This window comes from Aspergillus chevalieri, chromosome 7, assembly GCF_016861735.1.
Source record: "Aspergillus chevalieri M1 DNA, chromosome 7, nearly complete sequence".
NCBI classification, from domain to species: Eukaryota; Fungi; Ascomycota; class Eurotiomycetes; order Eurotiales; family Aspergillaceae; genus Aspergillus; species Aspergillus chevalieri.
This window is the reverse complement of record NC_057368.1, coordinates 1,588,267-1,600,607: the sequence shown is the minus strand read 5'-3', so window position 1 is coordinate 1,600,607 and position 12,341 is coordinate 1,588,267. Positions and strand designations below refer to the sequence as shown.

Genomic DNA, 12,341 nt, shown 5'->3' with positions numbered 1-12,341 from the left:
GGCGCAGAATATCTGCAGTCATAATGCATTTGCGCCGATTTGCCCGCTGGACAATTGCCAAACCTAGCATATCAATGAAGCTCTATCTGGTCCTCTACAATAAGATTGACCTATATTAAGGATGACCATGGACATCTACGGTTATTCAAGTCTCATTGTGGTATTATTCGTATTAATCATTACACAAATTGATATGATCACATGACCTATAGATACGTCGGAGATCGGAGATTAGCCAGATACGAGAAAAAAAAAGTTCAACCTCCTCCTGACAGGCAAAAAAAGCAAGGCCCAACAACCACGATCGGGCTGTCCAGTCTTCAATTATCTCTTATTCTACACTTCAATTTTGACGTACAATGTCGGATCATAGTGCGAAGAGAAGGAAAATTAGTCCTTCTCCAGAGAATGGGCAGAATGGACACGACCAGGTTGCTTCAAAAAATGCCAACAAGAATGCTTCTTCGATAACAACTAGTACAACCAAGAGAGGGAAAAATGTCACAGCAGAGCTTGCGCTTGCCAGTGGCTTTTACAAATCGAGCTTCTTCAAGCTACAGATGGACGAGTTATTGACCGAGTTGCGACCGAACTACGATAAACAAGTCTCGAAGATACAAGGCACTCTCCACAAGTTAAAGGAAATAATTGAACGCGTCCCTGATCGTGAACCGAAGCCTGCATTAGTTGCTGAAAAAGAATTGCGCGGCGAACATGGCATTGCCGTTCCATACCCTTCGCCCCGGCCAGGAAAAGATACGAAGTATAGCGTGTCGTATGCGAAGCCGACGAACGTTAATGTGGTGGGTAGTTTCGCTCTCAGGACTGGCATAAGGTCGCAAGCGGCGTACACAGTTGATTTGGCAGTGACGATGCCAAGCAGCCTCTTCCAAGAGAAAGACCATGTCAATCACAGATATTTTCACAAGCGGGCGTACTACATCGCATGCCTTGCTGCCGGTATCCGGGAAGCAAACGACTTGAACGTCGATGTTAAATTTGGATTTCAGGATGGGGACAATCTCCGTCCGCTTGTCATCGTGCAGCCCGGAGAGAATAGCGACATGCCCACTAGATCGCAAATCCGTATTATCACCGCTGTTGACGACAAACTATTTCCGATTGCGCGTACCTTACCTTCGAAGAATAACATACGCCAGGGTTCATCGGCAGAGAAGCCCGACCATGAACAGTCTACGCCTTTTTACAATGCAGCACTTCGTTCGGAAGCTACTGTGGCTCTATACCACAAGTATATATATTCGGCTTCTCGAAGATGCGAAGCTTTTCGAGATGCTTGTGTCCTTGGCCGTACATGGCTCCGACAACGAGGATTTGAATCTTCGTTTCAAAGTGGTGGGTTTGGTGGGTTTGAATGGACTGCCCTCATGTCTTTGCTGTTTGAAGGCGGAGGGCCAAACGGAAAACCCATTCTTCTACCATCCTACAGCAGTTATCAGTTGTTCAAAGCCACTATACAATTCTTAGCGGGTCGGAATCTCAGCGAACCCTTGCTATTTTTCGCTTCCGACGTACCGCTTCCCCCTGGTGGCCCAGTCTTGTATGATGGCAAGAGAGGTCTGAATCTTCTCTATAAGACGATGCCTTGGTCCTATGAGTTGCTCCGCCATGAGGCCATGACTACTCTCAGGATGTTGAATGAGTCTCGTGATGACAACTTTGAAAAGGTTTTCATACTCAAAGTAAATGAGCCCATGCTGAGATATGACCGGCTCGTTTCCCTCCCATATTCTGACAATGGAGACATCCTTCAAACGATTCGCCACCAAGCTGCAGTGCATGAGGTGGTCTCAAAAGCACTCGGAAACAGAGCCAACCTAGTTTCGCTAAGCAGTCGCAGCATCGAACCTTGGGCTGTCTGTGGAAAGCCTTCATTGAAGAAAGACGGTGGAAACATCAACATTGGGTTACTCCTGGATTCTGAAAACGCATCGCGTGTTGTTGACCACGGTCCATCCGCTGAGGAGAAGGAAGAAGCGGCATCATTTCGAGCTTTCTGGGGGGAGAAGGCGGAATTAAGACGTTTCAAGGACGGCAGTATCCTTGAGAGTTTGGTGTGGTCTGATCAACCATCTTCGCCATCTATAGTACGTCAAATCTTGGGTTATATTCTTCGTCGCCATTTCGATATCACCGAGCAGGACATCGGGTATGTTGGCGATGAGTACGATGAGAAACTCCGTGTCGGCGGCGATGGCATTGTTTCGTACAACAGCCCATCGTTCCAGCTTATCGCCGATGCTTTCAACTCGTTAGAACGATCTATCCAGAGCATGGATGATGTACCATTGACGATCAGGCAGCTGGCCCCTGCCAGTCCCATTGCTCGATACACTGCGCTTCGAGCCCAGAATAGTGACAAGCCGGCAGACATTGTTCTTAAATTTGAGAGCTCTGCACGTTGGCCTGATGACCTTGTGGCAATCCAGATGACGAAAATTGCGTTCCTTCTGAAGATAGGCGACTCCCTAGAATCATCAGGAGCTGCTTCGTCGTGTCGGGTTGGACTGGAGAACGAGTCAAGCAAGATCCTGAACAATGCCTTCCTCGACATAACCCATGAGACTGGTGTTCCTTTCCGTCTTAGAATACATCATGACAGAGAGCAGACATTACTGGAGCGTCAACTTAAGGACAAGAGCATCAGCCCGCGCACGAAGGAAGAGGTTGCTTATGCTCTATCTGTCTATAAGCGACATTTTATCCAATCGCCCCGTTTTACACAAGCAATCAGAACGTTATGCACTCGCTTCCCGCTACTGTCGCCCACCATCCGCCTGGTCAAATATTGGTTCAACTCCCATCTTTTCGCAGGCCATGTCAACGAAGAGTTGATTGAACTACTGACCGTCCGCACTTTCACGCAGCCATACCCTTGGGAATCCCCATCCAGCGTTATGGCCGGGTTCTTGAGGACCCTCCATTTTCTTTCTCGGTGGGATTGGCAGCAGGAGCCTCTGATAGTCGACCTTGGCGGAGAATTGAACCATGATGTCATTGAGACGATACGCACGCGCTTTTCTGCGTGGCGAAGCATTGATCCTGCCATGAACGCTGTTGTTATGTTCGCAGCGTCGGATGTCGACACTGACGGAGTAACTTGGACCCAATACGAAGCGCCTCCCAAGGTCGTGGCCGCTCGTATGTTAACTCTAGCCAAGGCAGCGATGAAGTTACTACGGGAGCAAGGGCATGGTCTCGATATTTCCAGCCTCTTCCAGACATCCCTAGCACCATACGATTTCATCCTCAACCTTAGATCAAAGCTTTTTAGCGATCGCTCATCTTCGATGAAATTCAAAAATTTGACGGAGTATGGCTCCCAAGGGCGACGTGACAAGCTTGCAATCGTCAAGTCGTTTGTTGGCGACATTCAAGCATGTTATAGCGAAAGCCTGCTTCTTTTCCATGGCGAGGACAATTGCAGGATCATTGCAGGCCTTTGGAATCCCCAGACGGCCAAGCCCAGGAGCTTCAATTTAAAGACGGCATACTCTACATCTCCTGTCTGTACGAAGCAGGGGCATAGTGATCAAGTTTCCATCAACCACCCTGCGATTTTGAACGAAATAGCTCGGCTAGGAACGTCTTTGATCGACGGCATTGAAATACAGGAGGCTTAGTTTGGGAGGTGGATAATTTGCACATTTCAATATGTAATATACTATCAACTACGCCATAGCAATGCAAATAGACAGGAACAGAAAAGACAATCGTTTTGAGGCATCAGATCCAAAAAAGACAATAATATAAAGGAAAAGTCATTAAAAGCGGTTCCTATCTCCAAATTCATGACCCTGTCCTCGATTTCTCAGACTTTTCGATCGTTGCCTGAGAAGAGAACGAACAATAACTATCCTTGATCGCAACAACTTCGTAAGTACCCTCGTCGGAAGTCTTGATGGTCTTCTTGTGCTCGTAAGAGATATCGTGCTTGATGTCGAGAATTTCTGGCTTCCTCCCTCTTGGAGCATTTGAACTCCGAATATACCTGTCAAGAGTGGTTAATTTCCTTCGCCTTCAATTGTATTGTGGGAAAGACTTACGTGAACTCGAATGGTGGCGTGCCCCAGAACTCGAAATGCAGTTCTGCCTCTCCACCTTCGTGAATATCCACAATAGAGGTTTTGCCTCTGCTGATTCTGACGCTAGGCATTTCGTGGATGGTTTTTGTGATGTTCTTGTGCGCTTTACACCTGCCACTAGCTGTGTCGCTCACGGCGTTTATGGTGAAAACGCCAGGCCGTTCCGCGATACGACGGAAATCAGAAGTTCGAGATGTAGCCTTCCTTTGAGCGTCGTTGAAAGTGTAGAAGACATCAAACGGCGCATGGCCGGATAGCGTGAAAGAAAGACGTTCTCCAACACAGTAATCAGTCTTCGACTCGAGAGGAATGATCGTTGGCACATCGGAGACGGCAACTCTGACAGACGAGGTGTCGAGGTCGCTCGTCCGCTGACAGCCGCGGGCATCGCGGACCTTGCGAATACTGACAACATGTTGACCCAGATCCAGATGACGTCTGGGTATGGCAAGTTTGTGTCGGTTGGAGTCGATGTTAGGAATAGTGACAGTCTCTGGCTTTGATTTTGAATGATGCTTGATATTGATTTCCAGAGAAAATGGAGGAACGCCCTCCAGCGTGATCGGAAGGTATTCTTTACCATCGGCATCTTCCTTGCAGAAACCGTAGATATGACCTGGTGAATCGAACCGTGCGGATGGCAACGGGTTGACTTGCTGAGAAATCAATAGAGGGCTGCTTCGAGGGTCATGGTCGTAAAGGTTATCACCGACTTCTGTGAACTTGTAAGTGTAGCTTCCAGCTTCCGAAGTATCCATTCCCATGGACGCCACACTCATGGCGGTCTTCAAGCTTTGTCGCCGAACAGAAGATGAGCCGCGAAGCGTTTTCCGCTGCTGTTCATACTGAAGGCTGTATGGAGGGTTTCCTGCAAGTCGAAGCTCAACGCTAGAGTCATCACCCTGGCACACTTCAGGCTTCACCACGTTATTATCCGGTCCAACAGGTGATCCATCAACAACTGTAACCCGCGGTCGAGGTATCCAAGAGATGTCGAATACTTTCGCGTACTGATCGACAGTTCCGGGGCAAGAGGCGTCAGTAACTCCGAAAAGCTCGTAACGTCCCTCATTATCCACAGTTAAGATACTGTTTTCCTGCCAGAACACCTTCTCAAGTGTTGGCGAATTGGCGTCTTCAACCTTGTACTTAACGGTCCATGGCCGTTCGCCGCTTAATCTCAGAGGAATATCGACTTTAGAACCTTGTAAAGCCAAGACGCTTCTCTTTCGGTCGATTTGTCCGAACGACACATGTGGTGGCTTAGGGCGAGCATCGATCTTAATATTGTCCTTCAGAATCCGCTTGCAGTTCGACCGGTCTTTGATATTTGTCAAGACAAGGTTGTACTCCCCACCGCTGACAAGTCGGTCGGTCACGATACTTGCGACATCGCTCTCAGATTCAAGAACATGTTTAGTCTTCTTGCCGTTGTGGACGAGTTCGTATTGCAGGGTCCAAGGAGATTCGCCGATGAAGGCAACGTCGACAGATACTGGCTCGCCAAAGCAGGCTTTTCGCACTTCTCTGGATCCAATAAAATGGGCAGAGGCCGGAGGCTTGACATCTTGTTCCAAAACGGGTGTTCTGTCTTTCAAAGACCGCGGCGCATATACAGCATCTGCAACGTCTAGGAAACGATATCGGTAAAAGCCTGCTTCGGAGGGTGTAAAATCAAGCTGAGTACGCAATCCGTCGACATTGAGCGACTTGGTCTCAACGCCTCTGGAGTGTTCGATACTGTACCGAAGGCGGAATGGTGGCGAGCCCGTAAAGTCCAAGTCGACGAGTAACCCGACCGAGTTGTTAGCACATTTGTCGAAGATCTTCTCATGTCGGACACCCAACTCAGGCTCGGGAGGGTTGTGCAGATAACAGGCAGAAGGCTCCATGATATCTCCCGAACAGTATTGACTTGAAATGGCGTCCAACGTATACCAACCAGGATCCTTTATCTGAGGCTTTAGGTCAAGACTCTTCAGAGATAGTTGACGAGTCTTCTGGCCGGTCCCGCTAAACGAATATGTGAGAGAGAAAGGCGCGTCCCCGTTGTATCCTCTACCGACAGGTTGATATTTAACTGGTAGATCGATGCTGTCTCCCTTGGCGACTTCTAAGAAGTGCCGGTCATCGCATCCAGACAAGGACAAACGAGGTCTTTCATGAACGGAGAATTGGTGCGACTGCGATGAGCGCTTCACTGATGGGCGGTCCATCTCGTCCAGGGCTGTTGAATAGTTCGCCACATTTCCAGAACCATCATGGATTTCCTCAATAGCATAGAGCCATTCACCTCCAGCATTCAAGGACTCGTTCAAAGGAACCTCAATTCTCTGGCTCTGAGCCCAGGAGACGTCCATTTGTCGTGAACTGAAAAGCGCACCCGTGCGCTTCTGGTTTAGCAATGGCGAACGCAAGCTGTCTGGCTGGATAGTTTGGAAAGAAAAGCCGCGGTCAAGATTATTCACCTGCCTGCTATACTTGATCTTCAATGGAGGCGTCCCTTCAACCTCCAATACCAGATTCGACAGCTCTCCTCGACATTTGTGTGTATGTGTGTGTTTGATAGTAGCACGAGGGCAGGAGACGACAAGTGCATCAGAGGCTCGCATATGGACTTCGAGGTTGGACTTATCTACAACCCTCTGCAAACGATAGATTCCAGGCCGCCGCACTGGGTACAGTAGATCACGGTGGGATCCCGGGTTGGGGTTCGACAGCTGCTTGTCTGCCTGACGCTTCATCTGCTTCAGTTGCTTTGACGGGATGGAGATTGTCTCGTTACCGCCGTTGTCGAAATCCAGGCGGAACAGTTCGATGATGATCGGGTCGGTTTGGTTGACACGGATGGGCAAGTCGATTGAGCTCCTGTACGAATCTAGACAAAGTGGCGCATATTCCGGATTGAGAACGGCAGAACTAGAGTCATCAGTAAACAGCCTCATAGACGGGAGAAAACACCAAGAATGAGAAAGACCTACCCCTCCGGCAGAATATGGACAATTTGCTTTCCCAGAATAAGCGATGAATTGTGAATGATGTCGCCCGGTTTAACACTTCGCTCAGAGATTGATAGCTCCCTATCGTAAGCCAACCTAACCACTCCCGAAAGCCATGCTGCCACTGGAATCTACTCCCAAATTAGCAGGGTATTCCACCAAACCCGTGGACGAGAGGAATTGACGGAGCCGAACATACCGGAATACGGAACATCAGAAACATATTACCAACAATATGAATCAGAAAGATCGAAAGCGTCGTCGGGAAAGCCCACTCGAGCCATGGTATTCGTAGGGCCTGGAGACCGAAAAGGAAGATGCCATCAATCAAGTTCCACTTCATGAAAAGCCATGTCGAATCCAAGTCGTCTGATGCCGACCAAGATTCATACAGCCGCCAAGAATTGAGAGCGATATAAAACGCCACGACGTAGAGTCTTTGCGATGGTGCATCTATCAAATTGGTCGGCACTAGCGGTGAAGGAGAGCTGTCGACATTCTGAGGGACCTTCGGGGTAGGGTTGAGCTCTCTGGGCTCACGAGGCCTAGGCGATCTGAATGCTGGAGTGCTGGGCCCGTAGCTTCCATAGTTTCTTGTTCGTTGGGCTGTCTGAGGCGTTTGAGGGAACGCAGACCGAAGTCGAGGAGTGCCGTTCATGGCATGCTGTGGTCGCAGAGATCACTGCTGTTGGGGAGATATTTGTGAGTACTTCGTAATGGCTTATTGGATCAGATAATATGGGGAGGGAAGCATACCTAAACCCAAGGTATCGTGGGTTGGGTGGGTTGAAGAGAAACAACCAGAGACCAAAAAATCCTTGGCAGTTCACTTGAGTGCACGCAGAGATAACACCCACCAATAGGAGTTGGGACTATAACAATTAGTCCCCTCCCGGAGAAAAGCAAGGAGTAAATGGTAGCACTCGTTATATTCAGAGTCAGAGGGGAAAGAAACTGATGACGGAGGAGAAGCAGCCAAAGCAGCAAAAGAAGTTCCGCGCGTGGAGTCGCGTTTGGAGCAGAAGCTTCGGCCAATCAGGTGTATGGGCCGATGACCTCTCTTCACCAATATTCATTAATATTCTATTCATTCTTCCAGCAACTGACAAAAAAAAGAAAAAAAAAAACCTCTTACTTCCCCTTCTTCTCTTAAACAGTGTCTAAGAAAACGAAGCTCTGCGCAATCAGACCAGATCATGAGCGGACGCGCTAGACGAAGAAGACTCAGCACTCAGTCTGGGGAAGAAGACTCCGATGAACCATCCCAACCAATAGAACTAAAGCCAGATGAATGGAATGGATTTTGTGAGATTGAATCAGAGCCTGTAAGTTATTTGGGTCGGGAAAAAGGTACATAGGCCCGTAACTAACTCTTTCCAAGGCTTTTTTCAATGTGATGCTACGGGAATTTGGCGTCAAGGGTGTCAAAGTGCAAGAGGTCGTGTCATTAGAAGAGGAATTGCTAGCATTTCTAAAGTATGCTATGTTTTAATTTCTGGTTTCTTCTCGTGCTTTCCTAACCAATGCCGAACAGTAAACCTGTCTACGGCTTGATCTTCCTGTTTCGCTGGCGAGAGGATGATCCCGAAAAGCAGGAACCAAGCTGTCCTGAAGGAATTTGGTTTGCCAACCAGGTTGGTATCATCCGGGGCCAGATGAGCTGAATCAAAGACTGATGTACCGAACAGACAGCAAGTAATGCCTGTGCCAGTGTGGCATTATTAAACATCGTCAATAATATAGAAGGCATTGAACTGGGTGAGAATTTACAGCAGTTCAGAGACTTTACCATGTCTTTTACGCCTGCATTGCGGGGTGATGCCGTCAATAATTTTGAATTTGTCAAACGAATACACAATTCATTTGCACGGTATGTTTTGCCCTTGCTTTCTTTCGGACCTTCATTTCTGACGATGACATTTAGTAATATGGACCTGCGCAATGCGGATCTACAACTGAAAAATGAAGCAACTTCGCGGCGGCGGAACAAAAGTACTCGGGACGACGAAGCAGACGCGGGATTTCATTTTATTGCATTTGTCCCAGCGATGGGTAAAGTGTGGAAGTTTGACGGATTAGAACGCCAGCCCCAGTCCATAGGAAATTGCCTAGAAAATGACTGGCTAGACTTGGTCAGACCCAACATCTTGACGAGAATGGAGGAGTACGAAGAAGACCAGATTGAATTTTCCATTTTGAGCTTAGGCAGGGATCCTCTTCTCGGCCTTACGGAGAAGTTGGCTGTCAACGTCAAAAGTCTAGGGCTTGTCAACAAGCGCCTCGGGAGTACAACCAATTCCGAGACTGCTGCGGCCGACGGCGAAGACAACACTATTCTGGGACCCGATGCATCATTATCCCTGACAAGAGAGGCAATTGACCATGCCGAGATCCCCGCAAATCAAAAAGAGGCGTATGAAAGTTGTTCTCCCGAAGAATTGAACCAATTCCAACGGAAGCTCAGCGAAGAACAGCAAGACCTTCGAGCCGCCATCCGACTTGAACAAGAGTCAGAACATGCGGACGATGACTATGCAGCAGGCCGGCGATACAACTACCAGGGGTACGGACCGGCCGTAGCGAAATGGCTACGCTTTTTGGCGCGTAAAAAGTATCTTGAAGATCAGCTTGAATGATGTTCTTTTTTATTTCACTTATTCTCCTTTTTTGTGCTTGCTATAGATAAAATAATGAGGATCATCAAAATCACTGTACAAAGTATTTTGTCTGTAGTACATAACTACTGCTACGGAGTACATATTTGTTATACTTCCGCCCGTTAACCTCGTGGGGGTTTCGATTGGCCGACAAACTCTCTCAGTAAACAGTCTTCAAATCCTGTGATCGCCCCTCGTGGTTCATCGTTTCATTGTCAGACAATCAGGAAGATCTGTTTCTGTGTATCTCGGTTTTTTGGTAGAGACATCCCTGAAGTTGACCAAAAAGGGTAAAAGAGAAGACGTCCGTCGTCATTGCGAGGACACCGCCTGGACACCGTTTTTTCATCAGGCCAATTCGATTCAATTCACCTCTGCGCGACTCTTGACTTCTATTTCTCTCCTGCTTTTTTCTGCGAATTCTTCTCCCTCTATTTGCCCGTACTCTGAACTTGATTACGGGTTTGCCACATAGTTTCTTGGTCTTCTCTTATTCATCATCTTATCATCGTGATTATCGTCATCAGCCACCGTCACCGTCCACTTGGGACCGCTCCTTCACATCTACTTTGACCCTCAACAAGGAGAGAAGAGAATAATATATACTCCAGTGTTTCGCCATGTCATCAGCATCTGCTGCTACCGCGCCTGAAAAGGCACCGGACGACTCGTCAAAGTTGAAGACTTTCCTGTCTATTCTTCGGAAGTATGCGTTGACCTTACCTCCCACCGTTGATGTCGATATGCTCCGTCACAATTCGCTCGATCGGTACTGATTCAATGGCTTCGTGCCAGGTTCGTCGGTGTGGCAGACATTGCATCCGTCCGCTTCTCTTTACCTGCACATCTTCTGGAGCCAACACCAAACCTGGGTAAGGCCCCAGACTCCATCATACACGCATTCGCGGCTGTGAATTGGGCTGACGAGGTGCTGGGAAATCATTTAGAATATTGGAACTATCTCGATAGACCGGAGACCTTTGCAAGGTCAGCAAGATAGCCTGTCCATCATAACGTCACAACAACACGTTTTCTTCTGACACAGGAGTCACAGCATTGGCAAATCGGATGATGAGTTGGGACGGATGCTGGAGGTCTTGCGGTTCTGGTTCACTAAGGACCTGGTATATTCCGTCTGGACATTGGTGTTTCTTGAGAGATGGTTGAACTGAACCTATGACAGAAATACATCAAGGGCAAGCCGTGCAAACCTTATAATTCTACACTGGGCGAGTTTTTCCGGGTGAGTCAAATATATGGATGTGCGTATGCGTGTATGTGTGGCTAACCCTTTTCGTCTTTGGAAATATCCAGTGCAAGTGGGAAGTTGAGGACAGCGCATCGGGAATATCCGTTCCCTCCGGCCCAAACAGCCAAAATGGGAGCGCTTCTGTTAATGATGATGGTGGTGGTGGTGTTGGTGGAGAACCGGTCAAGGTATGCTACCTGACCGAACAGACGTCTCACCATCCGCCAGTGTCCGCCTTCTACATCGAATGCCCCGATCGCGGTGTTTCGGCTCGGGGTTACGATCAAATCAGTGCCAAATTCACTGGCACAAGCGTCCGTGTTGTGCCTGGTGAATATAACCGGGGAATCTTCGTCAACATTGAAAAGAGGGACAACGAAGAGTACCAAATGTCCCATCCTGCTGCTCATCTTGGTGGTATTTTAAGGGGGGCACTGTCGATTACTGTTTCAGATACATGCTATATCACTTGTCCTAGAACGCGCATCAAAACGATCCTCCAGTACCAGGAGGACAGTTGGATTGGCCGGGCCCAGTACAAGGTTGAAGGCTTGGTCTTCCGGTACAATCCAGAGGATGACACTGCGACAAAAATAAAAGACGTGGCGGAGGGCGATATCTTGGCCCGCATTAGCGGATCGTGGCATGGCCAAATCCACTATACTCTGGCCAAGACAACTGATTCCCAACTCTTGATCGACATCGCTCCTCTTTTCCCAGCTGCTAAGACTGTCCCTCCTGAGGAGACCCAGTTGTCTAACGAGTCTCGCAAGTTCTGGTCGGGGGTCACAGAAGCCATCTTGGACAAGCGGTACAGCCAAGCCACAAAGCTGAAGCAAGATATCGAGGAGCGACAGCGTCAGAAGGCAGCCGAACGACAGAAAAACAACGAAACATGGCAGCCGCGCTTTTTCACGAGTGCAACCACAGCCTCGGGCAAACCAGAGTTGACTGAAGAGGGCCGTCAAACTCTCATGGGAGTAAGGAATGGTGAATATAAATTGGAGGAAAGCGAGAAACTGGGCGCATAGATCTTTCCTTGCCCAGTTGCCTAATGACTGTTTTGTTGATATGTCGGCGCAGTCATTGAGAGACTTTAATTCTTCTGTTCTTTTCTTGGGTTGTTTGTGTACTTCTGATGAGAATAATCTCGGTACCAATTGAGACATCAATTGTTAGTCTACGCTTTCTCGGGCTGGCCTATACAAGGGAGACGAGACTACGATATCTCTAATTAGTTATGATCAAGATAAACATAGGTCATGACCGAATATACTGTAGTCAAACAATATTCACCATCCAGAGGAAGTAAAAAATAAAGTAAAAAAGA

The 12,341-nt window shown here is 48.1% G+C and overlaps 4 protein-coding genes across 4 annotated transcripts; 3 read left to right on the top strand and 1 right to left on the bottom strand.

Annotated features, from left to right (window-relative positions):
* Positions 1-359: 359 nt before the first annotated feature.
* On the top strand, positions 360-3,644 carry ACHE_70545A (rRNA-processing protein UTP22; the record flags this gene model as incomplete). Its single annotated transcript, XM_043282890.1, has 1 exon — positions 360-3,644. One exon carries the CDS (start codon positions 360-362, stop codon positions 3,642-3,644), a length of 3,285 nt encoding a protein of 1,094 aa, XP_043140224.1.
* A 166-nt stretch (positions 3,645-3,810) lies between these two features.
* On the bottom strand, positions 3,811-7,763 carry ACHE_70544S (putative nuclear envelope pore membrane protein; the record flags this gene model as incomplete). Its single annotated transcript, XM_043282889.1, has 4 exons — positions 3,811-4,012; positions 4,068-7,025; positions 7,088-7,236; positions 7,305-7,763. 4 exons carry the CDS (start codon positions 7,761-7,763, stop codon positions 3,811-3,813), a joined length of 3,768 nt encoding a protein of 1,255 aa, XP_043140223.1.
* A 538-nt stretch (positions 7,764-8,301) lies between these two features.
* ACHE_70543A (ubiquitin C-terminal hydrolase 37) lies at positions 8,302-9,741 on the top strand (the record flags this gene model as incomplete). The annotated part of the gene is made up of 5 exons (XM_043282888.1): positions 8,302-8,430; positions 8,487-8,581; positions 8,640-8,739; positions 8,794-8,975; positions 9,030-9,741. 5 exons carry the CDS (start codon positions 8,302-8,304, stop codon positions 9,739-9,741), a joined length of 1,218 nt encoding a protein of 405 aa, XP_043140222.1.
* Positions 9,742-10,382: 641 nt separating this feature from the next.
* Positions 10,383-12,042, top strand: ACHE_70542A (putative oxysterol binding protein (Orp8); the record flags this gene model as incomplete). Its single annotated transcript, XM_043282887.1, has 6 exons — positions 10,383-10,468; positions 10,558-10,634; positions 10,710-10,749; positions 10,817-10,886; positions 10,946-11,005; positions 11,077-12,042. 6 exons carry the CDS (start codon positions 10,383-10,385, stop codon positions 12,040-12,042), a joined length of 1,299 nt encoding a protein of 432 aa, XP_043140221.1.
* Positions 12,043-12,341: the final 299 nt, after the last annotated feature.